Source organism: Streptopelia decaocto (assembly GCF_964273445.1).
Source record: "Streptopelia decaocto genome assembly, chromosome: 2".
Taxonomy (NCBI): domain Eukaryota; kingdom Metazoa; phylum Chordata; class Aves; order Columbiformes; family Columbidae; genus Streptopelia; species Streptopelia decaocto.
Genome location: NC_138655.1, coordinates 127,071,956 through 127,091,525, shown reverse-complemented (window position 1 = coordinate 127,091,525; position 19,570 = coordinate 127,071,956). Strand labels below are relative to the sequence as shown.

Below are 19,570 nucleotides of genomic sequence, written 5' to 3'. Positions count from 1 at the left end.
ATAGAAGAGAGGTTGAGAGTAGCTTAGATACAAACATGACCTTCACACTTAAATGTGACCCATTCTGTTCAGAGAAAGGTGCTACAAAAACATGGACAAAAATCCTCTTGTCCTATATATGTTGTACTTGTTTGATACTTATTGCCTGGACCAACAAAAGGCTTCATGGTCCAAAATTATGAGTGTTTATCATTTGGTAAAAAAGAATAGATATCTGCTTAAATACTTAGTAGACTTGGGTTCCATCTCTGGAAAAAAAAATAGCAAAATGCTATCATGTACCAGAGGGAGAGTTTGATAATGATGTGAAGGAGAACTATCCTACAAGTAGTTTGGACTTTCAAATTCTGTACTCTAAGGCAAGGGATTTGAAAGTTGCTGCTTATTATTAACAAAGGAAAAAAACGCTAAAGTTCAATTTCACTAGAAATTTTTCTGTACAATTATTTATTTTAATCAGGTAGATGGCAGTTACATAGCTGACTCTAGTGACTTCAAAATCTTTATCACCTTCCAATTACAGATTAGAGCTCCACTGTATTAAAAAAAACTTTGAAAACAACATAACAAGGAAATTCTCTGCCTCAGTGGACTCTCAATCTGAGATTTAATTAAAATAGGATGTATGAGACAGGAAGAAAGATGAAAGGACAAATAGGATGAACATTCATAAATTAGTCATAGCAGCAGGTTTAGCACTCACCAGTGAAAAACAGCCTGTTTGCTGCATGTTTTTTGCAGAGTGAATAAAATTCAGTAGATACCTCTAGTTTGTTCATCAATGAAAGGTGCAGAGCTAAAAATTGCACCAGGTCTTAGAGGACTCAAACCTTCCCCTTTGGAGTATGAGGAAAAAAAGTGAGAAATCACAGAGAGTCTTGAACTACACCACCACCTGCTGTTGCAGCCATAATGGCTCACATAATTTATTAATATCCAAATACAGTGTGCATCTGCTATTTATTGATGTTTTGGTTTATATTTTTTATTATTGCTTGTGCTTATATTGAGTAAAATTTCCAAGTACTGTGAAGAGTACATAAATATGGCTTATATATTGCTTATAAAGGCCTTTCCCTTTCATAACATCAAAGAATGAATAATGCATTTCCTCCCTTTCCAGCTAAGCGATATAAACATCAAAGGAAGGATTAGCATTTTAGTTATTTGACAACACTAAATCTTTGTGTCATATGTCTTGCTGTCTTGCACAGAACATTTATATTTCTATAGCTATTACATAATCAAAGCAGTGGGCCAAATGTCTTTACTTTCCTCTAATTTGCATAATTAATTAAAACCCAACATTTTTGCCAAGCTACCTAAACCCACCAATAATAAACACAAATTTTCATCTTGAAATAAATTCATTAACCAGGTTTCAAACTCCTGTCCTCCCCACCAGGTTTATGGTGCAAAGTAGGTCGTTGTCACTCTGGTGTATTAACTCTGCAGTCAGATATAGCAGTTTACGCCAGATTCCACAAACATAATCTGAGGTACCATGACTGCAAATCCAGAAGGGCCTTAAGGATGGCACTGCAGCCATCCACAGAGGCTTGGCTGCTAGAGCTGAACATGAAGCTTGGCTTCATTGTTGGAAGGGGAGGCCTTATGGCTAAGGGCACTCATGGCACACTAATTTTGGGCGAGATTCTTTCTGGAGGGCTCTTAGTAAATGGCTCCTGTATAAGGGAGACTTCAGTAGGTGGAACTGGTAACTATCAGTTCAACAGTCTCTTTGAGATAACCTATAGAAGTTTGAGATAAATTGTATTTGAGACAAGCTGCAGCTCCCATCAACTGCAGCAATGGGAGTTTTGTATATACAGCATTAAATGTTCTCTCAAAGGTTCTGAAATATGGAATTAGGAAGCCGCTGCTAGGTAAAAATAGAAACGAAGATTTATGAAAAGATACAGGTTTCATTTCAACATGATTAAGACATTAGTAGCTGTGCTTTTTTTAATCTCTGTAATAGAGTGGAGACAACAGAGAAGGTTAGAAACTCTATAAACAAGTGAAGGAGAAAATAATGAAAAACAATCTGTGATCCTGTGTGATAATTGAAAGTAATGATTTCTTAAATGAAAGTCATGGTATCTGATAGAAAGATTGGGAACATTGTCATCTCCAGTCTTTTAAAGTAACACTGGCTTCTATCACTCCTAGTACCTCTCTGATAATATTGTAGCATTCCTTTGCCTACTCATGCAGATAATTTAGCTCAATAGCCTGGCTCTTTCTCTTTGCTCTTACCTCTTACCTTACCTTTGCTCTTACTCTTAGATATTATATTAAGACAAACTTAAGGGAAGACAGAGATATAAATGATTGTCTGCCTTAGGTTAATGTCTTTCAGGCTGAGTAAGCCAGGCTGATGCCAGGATTTATGTTGCTACAGGCCCCGTCTAGTGACCTATGTTTTTCTTTTTTCTAATCTATATTTGTGTTTCAGATCTCTCTTTTTTTTTTCTGCAGCAGAAAGCATTCTGCCAAATCAGGAAAATGAAAGAAATTATAAGCAGAGGACTTTGCCTCCACAGAGGAAGTGCCTACTATGTCTTAAGTTGAATGAAGGGAAACCAGGATATTAAACATGTGTCCATATTTTGACATGCAATAAGCAATTTGGTCAAAAAGGGAAAACCCGCCTTCTTGAAGGAAACCAGCACAGTTCTGTTCACTTGCCTTTATTTGTTATTTCTAGGTTTTCCTCCTGCTGTCCAGGGGAGGGTGACTTTGGACTAGCTTTTATTGCATGGGAACATAAAAACCTATTTATCAGCTACGATTTGCCTTACCTTCACAAAGTCATTACAAGTTAGCAGCTGGCCTGTCTGCTCTGCAGAGCCTTTGTTTTGAAATAAGGACACAAACCAGCACAGCCCAGTTGTCTGGGGAACCAAGGCCACTCCATAGCAGAAAAGCAGCATAGACATGTCCACAGCAATGGTTTGCACCAATGGGTCTCCAAATGCAGGTCTTCATCCTGCTCACACCTGTAATTTTACCAAAATATGTTGTTCCACTAGTCTTAATGTGACAATTTAATTGTGCATGGACCTGCACATCAACAGGTTCAAGACTACACTGTGAAAGAGTTCCTGCCAAATGTAATGTCACTTAGTCTTCTGCTGGGTTCAATAGGCCTTGAGCTGTAAGACTTATTATTTGCCATAATTAGATGGTATTTACTCATTTTTGGTTATTTGAGAACGAAATGTGTGTAAGCTCTAGCTTGAATAGGAATCCTACCACACGGAAGTATAAGAGTGGGTAATTAAAGTCAGGCACAGAAATAACCTGATACACTGGAAATCTGGAGAAACTTTTTATATCTTTTCATAGATTTATTTGGAAACGAGCAGCAATGCTTTTGGGCTCCTTTAATGTTACAGCCATTACTTTGGGCTTCCCATATCTATTAGCTTTTGCAATACAACAGTCTCTTCTGTGGCAAGTTTAATGTAATTTCAAGTATTGTGTTGCCAGCTGGGTGTTAGCTTGAGGCAGGCAGTCACTTCTTTGTCATTTAGTTATATACTGAGAAATGGTTTGTTAAACCCTTGTTCTTTGACAAACTCCCCAATGTCTTCATTCAAAGAAAAATCAAAACAACAGCAACCAACCAGACAAAAAAAAACAACACACAGAACCACACAATTGAAAATCCATCAGTAAAAATTGCATTTAACCAATCTAGAGGCAACAAAACTTTCAAGGACTCTTCCCCAGGAATGAAAAAAAGGAAAGCTTTCAGATATTTCTCATGAAACATACAGTTGGATATTTTTCCTTTGCAGGTCACTGTTAATGTCAATGGCAGTGTCCAACCATGGGGGGTTTCTAAGGTCATATATATAGGGAAATGTGATTTTTCTGAGTTCCTCGAAAGTTTTGAAACCTGGGACTTCTCATAAAAGTGCAGATATCATGCAAGCAAGAACTACATTTAGATCCATAGGGAGTGTAAAGTGCAAGATTTTTATCAGGCTTATATGAAGCACATACATGTGGAAAGCTCAGGAACAGTCTACATCAGAGACAGTATTTAGTTTACAATTTAAAGTGTATTCTAGTTATCTGAGTATTTCCTCTATTAGTAATGAGTAAATTTGGGCTCTGCACAAATTAGACTAAGACAGAATCTGTTCACAGTTTCTATAAAATAGAAGTGAGATTTGATTGCATTGTCTTCACTTTGCACCTTCTACACATAACAAGGCTACTTTTGTTTCTTTTAAATTTGCTTCCCCTTTGATCTAGTAATTTCCCCTCTAGTTTCATGGCTTTTATGTTCTTTGCTACTAACAAGAAAAAAGCCATCCTGTCTTGAAATGTGAAAAAGTTACTTTTAATCTACAGTACATTTCATTTTATTAATTTACCTTTCAATGTTGTAGAAATTGAGACTACCTGACCTCATACCTATTATTATTACAAAGATTATCAACAGTTGCCTGTCCTTTAAAGGCACACACATTCATAACCAGATATGTCCAGCCCCACTGACTTCGGACAGAATGTACCTTGCTTGCAATTATTGGAATACATGGAGTAGCCATTCACTGAAGAAATTCCTCTCTTGCTTTATCCAGATCTATAGCTGGAAAGATAATTTAAAATTAATTATGAAAATACTTTTCTGTCTGCAAAGTCTCAGCAGAGTGAAGGGGTTTTCTCTCTTTCCCTGCAGATTCTGCTAGTGTTTTTAACACCACTGTATTTCACTCCTCATATGACACAGTTTTCCAACAGTTGCTGGAGAGACAAGACGGCAAGACAGTGCTAGATTATGGAGGGAAAATGAAGACATATAACAGACTACAGGGAGACAAATACTAGAAAGAAAGATATAGCAGGAGAAAGAGAAAAAACCAAACATGTAGGAGACAAGCAAATATGACTTCAATACTATATACTCTGCAAATGAAAAATTTACTATTACAATCTTGACGTTTACCATATTACTACAGTATTTTCCTACATCCCAGGTATCACCCTGGTTTTGTGACCTAATCCAGCAGATAAAATAACTTTCTACTTTACTCATTTTGCTCTCAGCATTCAATCTTTAAAATGCGTGACACAAAAGATTTGGCCAAAGCCCAAAAAGCAGTGACACGCCTGTCCTGTTTTTAAGTATGTCACAGGGCAATTTACAGATTAATAAAACTTAGTGCTAAATCTTGGTTTAAAGCCTGTTCCTTCGCGTATGGAGCAAGCCGTCATTACAAAATAAAACCTGGAAAAGCAAGTTGGCCTCGGCCGCGTCCCCGGAGCTACTGGCAGGAATCTCGCGGAGGGTGCGGGACGCGGCGGTCCCGCTCGCCGCGGCGGCGGGATCGCTGCTACCGGTGCCTCTGCCGCTAGAGGGGGTCTCGGTACCTGTTTTCCCGAGTTAAAAATGGGAGCCGACTGCAGGGCCTGGGGAGCCCTGGTTCTGTTTTGGCTCTGGGAGAAAGGGAAGGGGCTGGGTGCGGGTTACAGAGAGGCCAGGCGGCTTGCACGCTCGTTTGAGCCACTGTGTAGCTGGGTGGGTAGCGCTTCGTTTGCCAAAGAAACTTTAATGGACTTCCTCGCTGATACAGAAGTAACTTTGTGTTACAGACTCACTGTTACGAAACATGGAAGTCTTTCATAAATCATCATCAAGGCAAATGGGTTGTAGACTTTGTACAGATCCTGTGCCAGCAAGACTTGCCATGCCACTTGGCTCTTAAGAACCATAGGGCAACCGACCACCTTCCTGCTGTCTTCTTGCCCTTGTTATATAAAATGAGATGGAAGCTTTGGCTGGCAATGAACCACTGTGAAGGAAACATGAAGGGCGGTCAACAAGAGGAAGCCTACAAGTAATGCTTTCTTGGCTCTTCCTCTTTCCCACTTGCCCATTAGGACGCAGGGCAAGCAGCCTAGGCTGGTCTGCCTTAGACCCACCGTGCCCCCTTTGTGTGTCTGGCAGCCAGCCCAGTGGGTGACTCCCGTGTTTCCCCAAAACTGGAGCGCTTCGGGGTGGCAGGCCCCAACTGTGGGTGGGCCGGGGTCCCGCAAAACAGGGAGACCACAGTGTTGGTGCTAGCCCATTCCTTTTATTTATTTATTTATTTTAAGAAAACATATGCCAGGAGGAATTTAAAAAAAAATATATATATATACCTAAATATAAGAAAAGTGAGGGGGGGAGCGTGAAGGGGGAGGAGGAGAGCCGCGGGAACAGAGGGCAACCTGCGGAGGAAGGGGTCGGACAAAGGGTGGCGGGGGCGAAGCCCTGCCCCAGGTGCGCAGCCCCCCTCCAGCGCTGGTCTCCGGCGGCCCCGGGGGGGCGAGCGCAGGCAAGGCTAGGAGGTGGCGGGGCGCCGCGCCGGCGGGAGCGCAGGGGAGCGCGGAGCCCACACTGCGGCACCGCCGAGGGGGGAGCCGAGCCGAGGCGCTCAACAGGCGCTGCCGCCCCGGCGGGCCAGGCGGGACGGGCGCCGGCACATGGCAGGAGCCGCGCTCGCCGCCAGCCCCGTGCCAGGCGGCGGCGGCCGGAAAGGGGCTTGGCCGTCGCTCGGCGGGGCTGCCGCTCCGCCGGGGCTCGCCCGCCCGGGACCCACCCTGCCCGCTCAGCCGGGGCCGGCAGCCCGGCCGGCAGCGCCGCCGCTTCCTTTGTGTGCGTGAGGGGAGCTGCGGCGGCGGGTCTCCCCGGCGGGCTGTCAGCGCTGCCCGCGAGGAGGCGGGGAAGGGAAGGGACGGCCAGGGAAGGGAAGGGAGGAGGCGAGGGAAGGCGCTGGCAGGGCGGCTCTCCCGTTCCCGTCACAAGGTAAGCCCTGCTCCCCAAGCGGAGAGAGGGCACTGGAAGCGCCGCGGGGCCTTTTACCTGACCTGCCGAGCGGCTTCGCCCAGCCTCGGAGAGCGGCCGCAGCGCCTCAGCGGGGGCACGGCCGCCTCCCGCTCCCCGGCGGCGCGGGGAGCCCAGCGCGGGCTGCAGCGGCGGCTCGGCGCGGCGCGGCCCCGGCACTTTGCGATGGGCTGGCGGCAGCGGCGGCCGGACAGCAGCGGGGGTCGACGCGGGGCTCGCAGCTAAGGGGCGAGGAGGAGGGACCATGGCCACATCCAGTAACTCCAGTTTGTCCGGCTCGTCGGTTTCCTCCGGTAAGTTTCTCCGGCGAACGCCGCATTTCTCCCCTCCCTCCATTTTAGCAGGGAGCTACCTGTCTGCGGAGCGCCTCGCCGTCCCGCCCGCCCCGAGCGCTCCCGGCCCCGCCGGCAGCCGCCGCGGTGGCTCCCGAGCCCCGCGCGGGCTCTTCCCCGGGGGGACGGCGATGCCCCTGCCCGCGGCCGGTTGTCCCTGAAGTGGCGCCGACGAGGGGAGCGGGACGGGGGAGGCGCAGCGGGGTGCGGCTCGCCTCCCCGCCGTGCCTTTGTGTGGGGCGGGGGAAGCCCCGAGCCCGGCTACCTCGCCGGTGGAACTGCATCCTTCCCGATTCGGGAAGGGGCGCGCCCGCGACCCCCTGCGCTTCTACGGCTGGCGCGTTAACGGGAGCTCCCGCCTCGGGGTTTGTGTGGCCCGGGGTGCTCAGAGACCACGTCGCCCTGCCGACGGGCGTCCTCTGCCGTGGTCCCCGCGGGGCAGGAGCGGCCCCGCATCGCATCTCGGCGCGGGGTGCTGCGCGGGTGTGCCGCGCCGGCCGGAGACTGCCAAACGTGCCCCTCGGTGGGCGTCGTGGCACCCCGGGCGTTTTGAGTACTACAGTACTAGGAACGATTAAACTCCCGATCCGGATAAAAGAAAAATGCTCCAGGTGAAAAACAGCCCCAGGGTTTCTGCCGCGGGGGCTGTGCGCGGTGTGAGGAGTCTGTGTGTGCGTTGAGTTTTGCGGTGCTGGGTGGAAGGTGGTGCTTCCCCGTGACGGGGAGGGCTCCCTGCCTGCAGGAAGCCAGAAAAGTTACGGTGCGTTTGTGAACGAGGCAGCCTGAAATTGAAAGCAGCGTTACAGTAGTGTCACCGCCGGCTTCTTAGCTCACTGGGCAGTTTATTTTAATGTTGAAGTTACGAGAAATTGGCAGAGAGTTGTCACTCTGGCATGTTATTGGGGTGAAGGGATAAATAGGGTGAACAACTTCAGGGTTCAAGGGACTTACGACCCAGTGTTTTATTTGAGGTGCCAGACTGAGAATTTGTAAGAGTACTTCTTAAACATAGCAATATGTGCTGTGAAAAGCAGACAAGCTACTTCAACTGTGAATACAACTGTAGAAAAATATAAGTAAATTTAAAAGGCAATGAGCACCTATGGATTTTGTGTGTGTGTGTGTGTGTGTGTAACCTAAGTTGTTCTATCCCTGCTCCAGAATGCAAGTTACAGCCAGATCCAAAGAAAGAGCTAGGTACTTAAAATAAATATTTATCCCAACTCTTTTAATAAAAAAAATGCGAACAATATGAGCTCTGATTGCCTTAACTATAAAGCACCTGGAAGAAGTAAGCACGAGAAATTGTGCCTTGTGTTTGTGTTCACAATGCAAAAGTCGCAAGACCAAAATGAAAACAAGCAAGAACCAACCTAGCTCAATAGCTTGTTAGTTAAGGTACTCTTTTGGGCAGTGTGATATTTATTTTATGGATCATTTGTATAATTTTACATCTAAATTTTGTGATAAAACCAGAAACAACTGCAAGAGCCTAGACTAGAACCTGCAACTTTCCTCTTTGGTGCTCTCAGCATGAAGCCGCAGAAGCACGTATGTCCCTGTGTGCGGAGCTTCCTTGCTCCACAAATCTCAACGTCTTGCTTCCATGCTGTTCCGGCTTATGAGATACACACCTCTGAATCCCCACTGGCTTTACTGATTTGAGGCTCCAGGATCTGTCTGCTGAACTGACAGATGTGTCTCCCTTGAAGTCTTAGTTCAAATGCTTGAACTGCAGGGAAGAGTGGAACTTCAGGCACATCCTTGGTCGGAGCAGTTGGTGTCAGCTAACTCCAGGTTGGTCCCAGCTTAGCAGGTGAATCTAACACCAAACTTAACATCTAACCAAGGAACTGAGCTCTGGGCTTTAGAAGCACATACTTAAAGTCAGGGGCTTTGGCATTTTACAGTACCCTGCTTTATTTGAAGCCCTTAGCTCCAGCCTACAGCAGTTTATGGTTTATCTTTTGTTTTGTATTTTTGCAAGGATGAGCACAGCTGAGCCTTGGCCCATGCTTGGGGCTCTTGGATGCCACAGTAGTACAACTAATAAATATTGTCAAGTATCTCATAAAATAACTGAGTGCCCTTGGCTTTCATAACTTACAACCTTGGAGTGTTTTTTGGTTTTGTTCCAGTGCATTCAGTTTGTATTTCTTCTATGCACAATACCAATCAGAAGTGAAATTTGCTGCAGCATGATAAAGTTTCCAATATTAGCAGAAACACCATATCTGACTGTGTGCAGCTGTATTTTGGCTGTCTGTGGTTTCAGTTCTCAGAACTCAGCAAGTCTTAGAGCATATTGTTTACACAATCTAACCAAACAGTCTTGCTTTCAAATTTAATTTGGTAGAATTTGTATGTATGTTTAACTTAACAATATGAATACTTCCAAATAGTATAATTACTTCTGTTCTATAGAAGAGGGAAGGTTATAATATCACAATACATTTTACTGATGGAAAAAGGAAGTAAGGTTTGTGTGTTTGATAGCAGAATACCACGTTGCAGGACTCAGCTCTGCCATTGACTTGATGCTTGGCCTTGATGAAGCTACGTAATGTCTTGCTGGATCTTTCAAACATCTTTAAGAGCAGTTTACTGTTTCTCCATCTCATAGGGAACTTCTAAAGCCAAATTAAAGCATTGTGTTTGTAATGCTTTTAGATCTTGAAATAATCTAGGAACAATTGCCATATTTGCAAATGCATTTTTAGCTTCAGCAAAACATGTCTTTTAGTTGTGGTTTGTTTTTTTTTTTTAAATATGCTTATATACAAACATTCTGAGAAGATATAAAACTGTTCATCTTGAGATGATCTAAATAATTCCAGTTTGAGATGACTGTCAGGGTTTGCTGTTATTTTGAAGTAACATCAGAAGATCTGCCTCACTTCTGTGCTTAAATTAGTGTCTATAACATCCAAATATGTGGTTAGGTTTGAGCACTGGGAGATGATACTGCAGAAATTACAGGTGACTTGTTTAAGAACTTCTGGGGGTAATAGCTGACCTGCATATGCATGAGTACAAGTTGGACTGGTTGAAAGCCAGATTCTGGTGTATCTGAACACAAAGTGGTGCTGAGCACCTCCAGCTTTTGTTCTCATTGAGATTTAGTTTAGCTTCTATTGCCTGTATGGGAAGGCAAGGGTTAGCTAGAATCTCTTTTACAAGGAGTAAAAAGGTTTATTGACTGAGTGATAATAGTGGAAATTAGAGTTTCAGTGTCAGATGGGAATTCTCATTCACTTTTTTAAAGGGGTGATTTCTTCTATCTTTTACCCACCTTTCTTAAAATATGGATGTTTCTCCTTCCTTAGACAGTGTCCATTTCTACTCTTCTTTTGTAAAATCATGTATTCATTATACAAGTGAGCACATGTGTGTTGTAGGAACAAAATAGTCACATTAGGCCCAGGGGCAGAAGATGTCTGCCCGTGAATGCTGATTGCTGAAGCCTGAGAATTTGTTACTGCAAGTGACCATTTGCAGTGTAGCATTTCTGTTTTGATTCCTGCCAATTCATGTCAATGAGAAGAAATGTTGAACAGTTCAAACATATTTAATGTGAGGACGCTGCTCGAGAACTTTGTGATGTAGATACTCTGCCTGCCCATTTATGTTTCTGCAAAAGTGCAAGTGGGATTATAGTCTTCACTTGAATTTGTGTCTACATTAAAGATCAGAATTTGGTTCTGTGCTGGGGCTGTCATTTATGGAAGGTTTGTTAGCTATAGCATTTGTAGAAATTTGTAGACGCTCCTCATGTCAATCATGAACCTGAGGAGCGTCTGAACAGGCAAGTTAAAAGGGTTCTCCCCAATCCGTGACATCAACAGAAAAGCATGAAGATCTCCATGCTTCATGAAGGGCAGGATCACCATGGGAATTGGGAGTCGGCCCTTGGGACGGCTCCGCAGACTGACTCCAATCAGTTTAGTGACATGTGGGTGGTCAAACTCCTTCATACATGCAGCTTCTCAAAGGAACTCCTCAATGTCAGTTGAGGTGAAGATGTCCACTTTCAGCATCTTCACTGCCACTTTCTATAAAGAGCCATCACTTAACTTAAGTAGTGCCTCTCGAACTGACCCAAACTCCCCCTTGCCCAGCATTCTTCCCAAAGTGAACTGCTGTTCCTGGATTAGAACATCTTTGAGTTTTGTCTTCAGCTCATCACTGATGCCTACACTCTCCAGTGTTGCTTCAATGAGCTCTGGGCCTTCCCTGTTCAAAGACCTGGCAGCTCTGAAGTGGACTGCTGGATCCCCTCTGCCAAATGTAGAAATGAGCTAACATGCATGCAGAGCTATAACTTAAGCTATAAAGTAATAGTAAAGCAAGTATTTGTACTCAGAAATCAGTTGCTCCCTTGCTTTCACAGCTAGAAAACCTGTCCCTCCTTCAGAGCTTGTGTCTGTGGTCTGTGTACTTGTCTCAACAGCCACTGTGAGGCTGCTAATTATAGGTTCAATAATTTGAGGTACTTGTCATGGGCCCCATCTACCAGGAGCCTCTGAAGGATTTTATTTTCAGTAAGCTAGCACTCACTGGTGACAAATCTAGAGAGAGCTGTGGGTATTTGTATCGTATTTCTTCATATATAGCTCTCTGCTTTTGGTGGCACAACTTAAGCTGCACTTTGACCACTAGCAGTTGTGTTTGAAGGTGGCCAGGGGAGAAGGGGGCGTACTGTGCTGAGGGAAGAAGGTAGGCCTGATAAGCTGTTAAGTAGTATTCCGTGGAACTTGGGTAAATCTGCACAGCATATAAAGTGCTGAACTTATAATTACTGCCACTGGGAATTTGACTTTACTTTCCTGTAATCTCTTCTATAGCACATGCTGAGGTGATCTATTAGCTGTATTCCTTGTAAACCCCTAAATTTTGTTGTTCTCCCCAGCTGAAGTGCACAAGCAGTAGCTTTTCTTTCTCTCATGTCCTCTAAAGAGGACTGTACATGTTTCTATACTTTAATGCTGCTTTCTCCTTAAAATAGCATGTTCCTTTGCCACTCCCCATCTGACTACTGAACCTTATTCTCACTCATTCTGGTTTTTCTTTTTTTAAACTTTGTTGTTGTTGAAAATTTTCAGCTTTTCTCCTGGCAAACAATTTACCTCTCCCACTTTGTCACCAGCTGCCTCCAGTTTCCTCCACCCAGTAGCCAAATACTGATTGTACATGACCGACGAACTTGAGGCTCTGCTTGCTGGAATGTAAATATGAGCTTGAGTGAAGAGACCTTTGTGGCTGTGCCTGCTCTGCTTGCCCGAGGAGGAGAACATCCAGCAAGCTTCCCAGCTAGGCTCCATGCAGCAGCTTTCGGAGGTGACATCTCTGCCTTTGCACAGTTGTGCCATCCAAAGCTGGTGTGAAGTGACTGTAAATCCCAGCTACTTTCAAGGCTTTGAGCTCTACTTGAGAATTCTTCTGCCAGATAACCCCCCCTGTAATGAGGGGTTAGGTTAGATAGCTCAGGCTATCTGTCAGGTGAGGGTCCACACAGAAGGTAAATGCAAACACAAGTCTGCAAAATGATAGTGTGTAATCAGGCTTTCTCCTTCAGCAGGGCTCTGACTGTGACAAAACCTTTCCCTGAGCCTGAGCCTAACCTGCAAGAGTGGTGACAGTGGGAGAGTTTGGCTTGAAGACCCAAGGGAAATGTGTAAATGTGTGTGGTGTACCCAGAATTTTGTATTTTCTACGTGCTGCAAAGATAAATTTGCAGGTGTTAGGCTGAATGGATAGGTCTGCACCTTCCTGCTTCCGGTTTGAATTGATGCTTCTTCACATGCTGTGTGCTTTTCAAATAAATACCTGTTGTTAGACCAGGTGATGGAGTTGAAACACCTAGGTGAGCTTTCTGCCACAGGTTGGGGTGTTTTTACTTTTCCGCTGTGTCTGCTGCTCTAGTAAAAGATACTGCTGCTCCCCACAAACTCCCTGCTTTTATGAGCCTGGATACCTGGTGTAGAAGAAGAACACTATAAATTCTTTTAAAATAGCCAATTATTGATTTTTTTTTTTTAATTGAAAATGAAAAACTGTTTTTCTGTCCTGAAGCGCAGGGGAAAAGGGCTTTAAGTATCATTTAAGCAGTGATCCTCATTTAATTGATAATGAAGTTTATGATTTATAAACTAATTCTTGTAATAAATTGAAATGCAGTATTTTTTAAATAAACGAACAGAGATATGTTGTTTAAAGGCAGCATATTTCTCAACTACATGTTTTCACACATACTGCGTGTTTCAAGAAGGATGAAAAACTGCTTACTGAGGGAAGAAGAAAAATCTTTGATGGTTCCAGTAACTTAACAAGGTCAAAATAAAATATTAAAGGCTCATGACTCTCTGGGGGTCATGAAGGTGCTATGATGTGAAATAGGCAGATATATTGTAAAAATGAAAGTCAACATAGTCTGATTTTAATTAAGATGCAAGCAAATGAGAAGAAATGAAATTGCTATTGTACACAGATTCAGAGAGATTCTAATTGGGAAAAAGATTAGTAAATGAAAAGAGATGTTTATTCTCAATGATGTAATAGAAATAGTGTTGTGAAAATGGGACATGAAAGCTATTTAAATAATGCTGTCATTATGCTGATAAGGTGCTACTTTTGATTTTTACAAGGGCAATGAGAGTTCCTTTTATTTTTCTTCCTCATGCCAAGCTTCTGCTGGCCAGGGTGTTCTTGCCCTAAATTACAGCTGTAGTCTTTTGTATTTGGTGATTATAAAGAACTCACCATTCTTATTAAAAATAATAAAAATTCAAAGGGGAAGAATGCCAAAGTACCCCATTCTGATACAGTGATTGATTCAACAGTTAGTTACTGAATGTGTGGGCTGTGATTACTGAGAAGAAAATAGCCTGGAAAGTGGTACAATGCATATCTGCCTCACAATTTAGCTTATATTGGGACTCTGTAAAACAAAAGTCTTATTATTCTTACGGATCTGCTTGTCTCAAAGACATATGTAGAGGATCAGACCAACAGTCTTACATGCTGGCATGATGATGACCTTTTTGGATACCAGTTCAATGGATGAGTTCTTGCCTTCTGTTTGGTGGTTCTAAGGAGGCTTGGATATGCCAAATGCTGAGGGATTGTAGGCAGGAATATTTTACATTACTGAGTATTATACTCTTGTATGTCCATGCCCACAATGTTTTATGTGTTTTGGATGATAATAATTTGGTTATTATGGTGCATAAGTAAGCCTTAAACGTGGTGGTTTTGACAAATAAATGTGTTGTTTTTTTTAAAAAAAAACCCCTTGCTTTGTTTATTTACATACCTTTGGCTAAAGGACAACAGTGGCTGGATTTGCAACATGAGTGCTGGCAGAAGGTGTTCCCATGCTGGGGAGCCAGTCTGTTGTCACTTGTTCTTCTCCTCTAGAAAAGGAGGAGTTACTTAGGAGATTAAATATTTGGATAACAGTGCGTTAAGGAATGGCACATTAATATTGCATGAAAAAGCTTTTGTTGCAGGGAAATGTAGCAGAATTTATACAAGAAGCTATAAATCTGTAATTCTGTGTATATCACATTCTTTACAGGTGTAGTCGCCATTCATCTAAGAATTATGTACAGTACCTGGTGTAAACGTGTAGTTTTAACTGCTATGAATAATGACCCATTCTTGCTGTCTTTTTCTGACCTTTGATTATGAGAATGTAAATTTGAATTTTACATTTGGAGGTGATTATTACAAACTATGAATCATGTGCAATTCAGCAATAATAGTTTCTCAACAGTAACCCAAATCCTGGGGCTGGAAAGTGAGTGTATTCCTGGCAGGAGGAAACTGATGTTGCAGTAGCGTCCTTGTAACATTGGTGTGCTTTAAAGTTTGCTGATGAACATGGGCTGATGCATTTAGTGAGGCAAGAAGAGGTTAAAGGGTTTTTAAAATTCAGAAGAATGTGCTGGTGTTGCTCACCTTGCTTCTGGTAGTATTGATCAAGGTCATCACAAAATAATTAGTTCAGTAAATAAGACATCTGTTCTGAGGATATCTTTATCAGGCAGTCCAATTCCCTAGAGAGGAGGTGTCTCCAGCACGGTATTATTACTGACAGCATAGAAAGTACTAGTTGGGCCCTTTCTGATCATCAGTAAATCACGTGTCACCTGCTGTGACCTGTGTGTCAAGTCACATTTCTCAATTTCTTTTTACAAGCTTGTCATGTAGCTGTTCCTCTCCTTCCTTCTCACCTTCTTGTTGACTGCTTAAACATTGCTCATAGCTTTTAAAAGGCAAGATGTTATGAAGTGCATGTGTGGTGTTATGCTTTTTGTTTCATCAGTGCAAAAAGCTGAATGTTAGAAGAGATGGAGACCTCGGTTCATAAATGAGGTTCAGCTTGTTGAGCAGATGTTTAATTGCTAGAAATTTGTCTGATCTTGATGGACCAACTGGTTAAATGTTTAGCTTTGTGTTATGGCAAGGAAGAACAATAGTAAGCACACATAACGTATAGGCATCCTGGCACAGCCAGGGTGAAGGCAGACAGAAGTTCCCAGGAGAAGATGATTTTTCTGCTCCCACAATGTGCAACGTGCTGTGTTTAAAAGCAAAAGAAGTCCCACAGCATTAACTCTGCTGTCTGAAGACATGGAGTATATGTTGTAATATTCTTCTATGGCATGAAGCTGCTCTGATAATGCCTTAATTCCCCAATAAAATAGATCAGAGTGCCCCAAAGGAAAGAGGAGAGGATGGAGGACACCATGAGAGACCCAGACAGATCCTCTGTTTTCAGCTTTTCCAAGGCTGTGGTTGCAGTGGTTATTATTATTATCTTGTTTGGTTTGGTTGGTTTGGTTTTGGGGTTTTGTTCATGTTTGTTTTGGTTTGTTTGTTTGTTTTTTGTGGGGTTGAACACTACTTTTGTGTGCATGTAGCCCTGTACTGTTTCTGCTTATTGTACAGTGCTGTGGCCCCACAGCGCTAGTGACCTGTATCCTATCCTGGTTAGTTCAGGGTTAGGTACTTCCTAGCACAAAGTCATGTATAAACTGTGGGCCTCTTTGGCATGGAAAATTAGGGGTGCTAGTGGCTGATGTGGGCTTTTAGCAAGTTTAGATAACTTTACAGGAGAAAAGAGTCGTCGACTGCTTTTAAACACAACAGTATCACCTCTGTCTAAAGTCCCTGAGCTATAGGCAGGCTGGACAACTGGTGAAATATATAGGCTATGTGCCTGCTATATCCTTTTACGCTTCTATAGGTATCCACTGATTGTCACTGTGGGAGATAATACCTATCTGACCTGTTGTTGCTGTTCTTATTTATATCTAGCCAGGAGAGATACTGCTGATTCAGCATGCTGTGACTTCTAGGTCCTGTTTTCTACAGACAAGAGCCCTAAAAGAGAGGAAAAATTTGGGGTGGGTTTGAAATATGGGATATCGACATTCTGTGTTGCAGGTTAAGAACAAAACCAAACCCCGCACTTGCGTTGCAAGGAGACCTGATAGGGAAATCTTAATAGTGTGCTGTATAGAACAGTATATAGATTTGTCTCAAAACCTCTTTCTTCCTTTGATTGGAAATCTTTTTCCTTCTTCTCCTTTGCTTTATGAACATATGACCCTGCTGGATTTATGATCCAGCTACAGCTGGATCACATTTCATTCTTTTTTATTCCAATATTAAGGCTAGCAATTAATAAACTTTTAAGAGCTAGAGCAGAGTTTTTCATATAATGTTCCTCAAAGTTCCAAGATTTAGGGCTTTACAAAAAAAATCTGAATGTTGCAATCAAATTTCTGTAGTGCACAGAAGTATTATAAAGCTGTATTAATTATTTGTAGAAGATTTTGTTTTTTAAATGAAAAACCCTTTATGAGCTAGTACAAGGTACCAAGTCCTGACCCTTCAAGCTGCTTGGTAGCTTTTGTTCCTACTGCATTGAGGTAGTAAATAAACAGCTTGCAGGACTGGGTGATTGCTTATCTGAGTATTTTTATGCTCTTTCCATTAAATCAGCATCTGCTGTTCTGATGGGGCAAATTATTGCAGGCTACATAGTAAGCCTCCCCTCCTCCAAGTACTCGTGCATAATATATTTAATATTCAGTGCATTTACATCATATATATATAGAACATGTCAATTCATTGGTGATGAATTTCCAAGGATTATGTACAAGACTTAAATTATACATAATTTGTATAAATACCTGCTTCTTGAGAGAGCATACTCTCCATAACTCCTGCCAGGCAAGCCAAGATGATGGACAGCTTTTAGCATCATGCTGTGATAGCTCTCTGTTTTATTTTGCGATCTGAAGCAAGTAGTTAGATTTTGTGTGTGTGTGTGTGTTAATGAACTTATTTAATGAAAGATTATTGAACCCTTTGATGTCTTAACAAAAATGGAATGACAAATTTCAATTCTAAGTTTCCTCATGCTCGTTCGTGTCTAACATGTTGGTTTATGTTGGAAATTTTGCTTCAGTTTAGAGAATAACAGTAAATAATCACTTAAATAGGACTGGCTGTCATGGATAAAACTTCAGAGCTCCTGAGTGATCTGGGAGAGAAATTAAAGCTATGGAAATCATGACTGACAGGCATGTTTTTTTCTGCTCTTCCATTGTGACACTAAAACAACATTAAATTGGTAAACCATTGAGAAATAAAATGGATGAACGGGAGGAGAGAGGTAAGTAGATATCAGATTAGTGAGAATTCACGAAATTATGTAGACAAGAAAAAGAGATGTTTTTTCCTTAGGTTGCATAGACAGGATCCTGAACTTTTACAAAGCGGGTTGCTGTATCAGTTCGTATTTTGACTTTTATGGAACACTTCAAGAGCTGCATTTATATCAGCACAGCACCTGGAGTGACCACTGTGGTGGCTTTCCATATTGCAGTTTTGAGTGGTTTCTCCTGCAATCTGAAAAAGTCTCATGAACACAAAAGGAAGAGATTTTCTGGGCATGCTGTTGGGTATTGCATATTGCTAAACAGTTGTTTTATTTCCTTTCAGAAGTGATGAATTAGTTCATTCAATAAGCTCCAAGAAAGAAAGAGCAAGAAATTCTCCTACCAAATCCATTAAATTGCCTTGTACCATCGATTTTAAAAATAAACCTGAAAAAATGAAGTTTAAGTGCGAAGTTGAAGAGTTAAATGTATTATTTTTAATTATTAATGTAACAGTAAATCTTTATGCACTGGCAACTTGAGAAATCAACACACATTGTGATTTCTTCTAGAACTACAAAATTTGGAAGATGTGTACAGGCCATACACGAGCTTGTTTGCACATAAAAATTATTTTTAAAAAAGCCTTAAGAGCTATAGTGAAAAAATGTTCAGGCATGGAAATATTATGGAACAGTTATTCTGGAACAGCTGTTCCTGAACACCATTCAGTTAAGTTAAAGTAATGTAGATCATTGTCTTGAAAGGTGTAGAACTATAGCATTATACTCATTTGTCAAGTAATGCTAAGCTGCTTTGTTTTCTGTTTCCTTTCTGTTTGATGTATTCTGGAAAGCTCATTGCTCCCTTTTTTCAGACACATAATGCATTCTTGACTTCAGAAACTTAAACCTGAACCTGCCATTTCTGAGAGTTTTTTCTTCTTTAGTTTGGTGTTGTTTAGCACAGGAACAGATCACATCATGATTAAACTCTAAAAGGATAAAACAACATGAAGATAAAGGTGATTCATTTCAGAGTAAAACTTTGCTAAGCAGAACAGGTCATTATTAGTTGGAAGCATTCATATCATGCACTTAAGAGGTGCAGTCAGAATTGGAGGTCTACTTGGCTGAATGCTGTTGAACAAGATATAATTACTGTTGTTTCATTTATGCTGACATATATTTATATAGAGATTGCATGAAAAGGCCAAAGGGAGGTTGGTAGCTGTATAAATATAGAATAAATGACTTGAAGTATGCTGGAAGCATGAGGGTAGTGGGTGTAAACCACAGTCAAAATGGTGAAGAATTGCTACACATGTATCGAAATGTGTGTGAATGTTTAAGAAAACAACAGGAAAGAGAATGTTTAGGAAAATAGCAGGAATTTGCCTCCTTCCCCCCATGAGCTGTTTCTTCTTTAAGTCCCTTAACTAAGAAGGAGGAGGCACATTGTCTTCAAAGAATTTCTGCAGAAGGCTTTGGCTCATGGAAGCCTTTTCTCTCTTGTATTTGTTTCAGATCCTTTGATCTCTTTTGGTTTGATGAGTACGTGTCATCACTTGGTATTGCAATTGCTTCTTCTTGCTCAGATATGACAGTAATAAATATATTCACTGAAGAGTGTAATTTAAAATTTACATTATTCACAGTTATTGGCAAGTACTGTAGCCTAAATGGTGAAAATGAGGGGGTGTCTGGTTCAAGTTGATT

General features: G+C 42.2%; 1 protein-coding gene across 1 annotated transcript in view; it reads left to right on the top strand.

Moving 5' to 3' along the window:
• The first annotated feature begins 6,750 nt into the window (after nt 1–6,750).
• The window catches only part of CHN2 (chimerin 2), a 165,566-nt gene continuing 152,746 nt past the window's right edge, over nt 6,751–19,570 (top strand). The window contains exon 1 of the mRNA XM_082044108.1: nt 6,751–7,140. Within this exon, the coding sequence (XP_081900234.1) occupies nt 7,092–7,140 (49 nt within the window). The 5' untranslated portion in view covers nt 6,751–7,091. The remainder of the gene's footprint in view (nt 7,141–19,570) is intronic.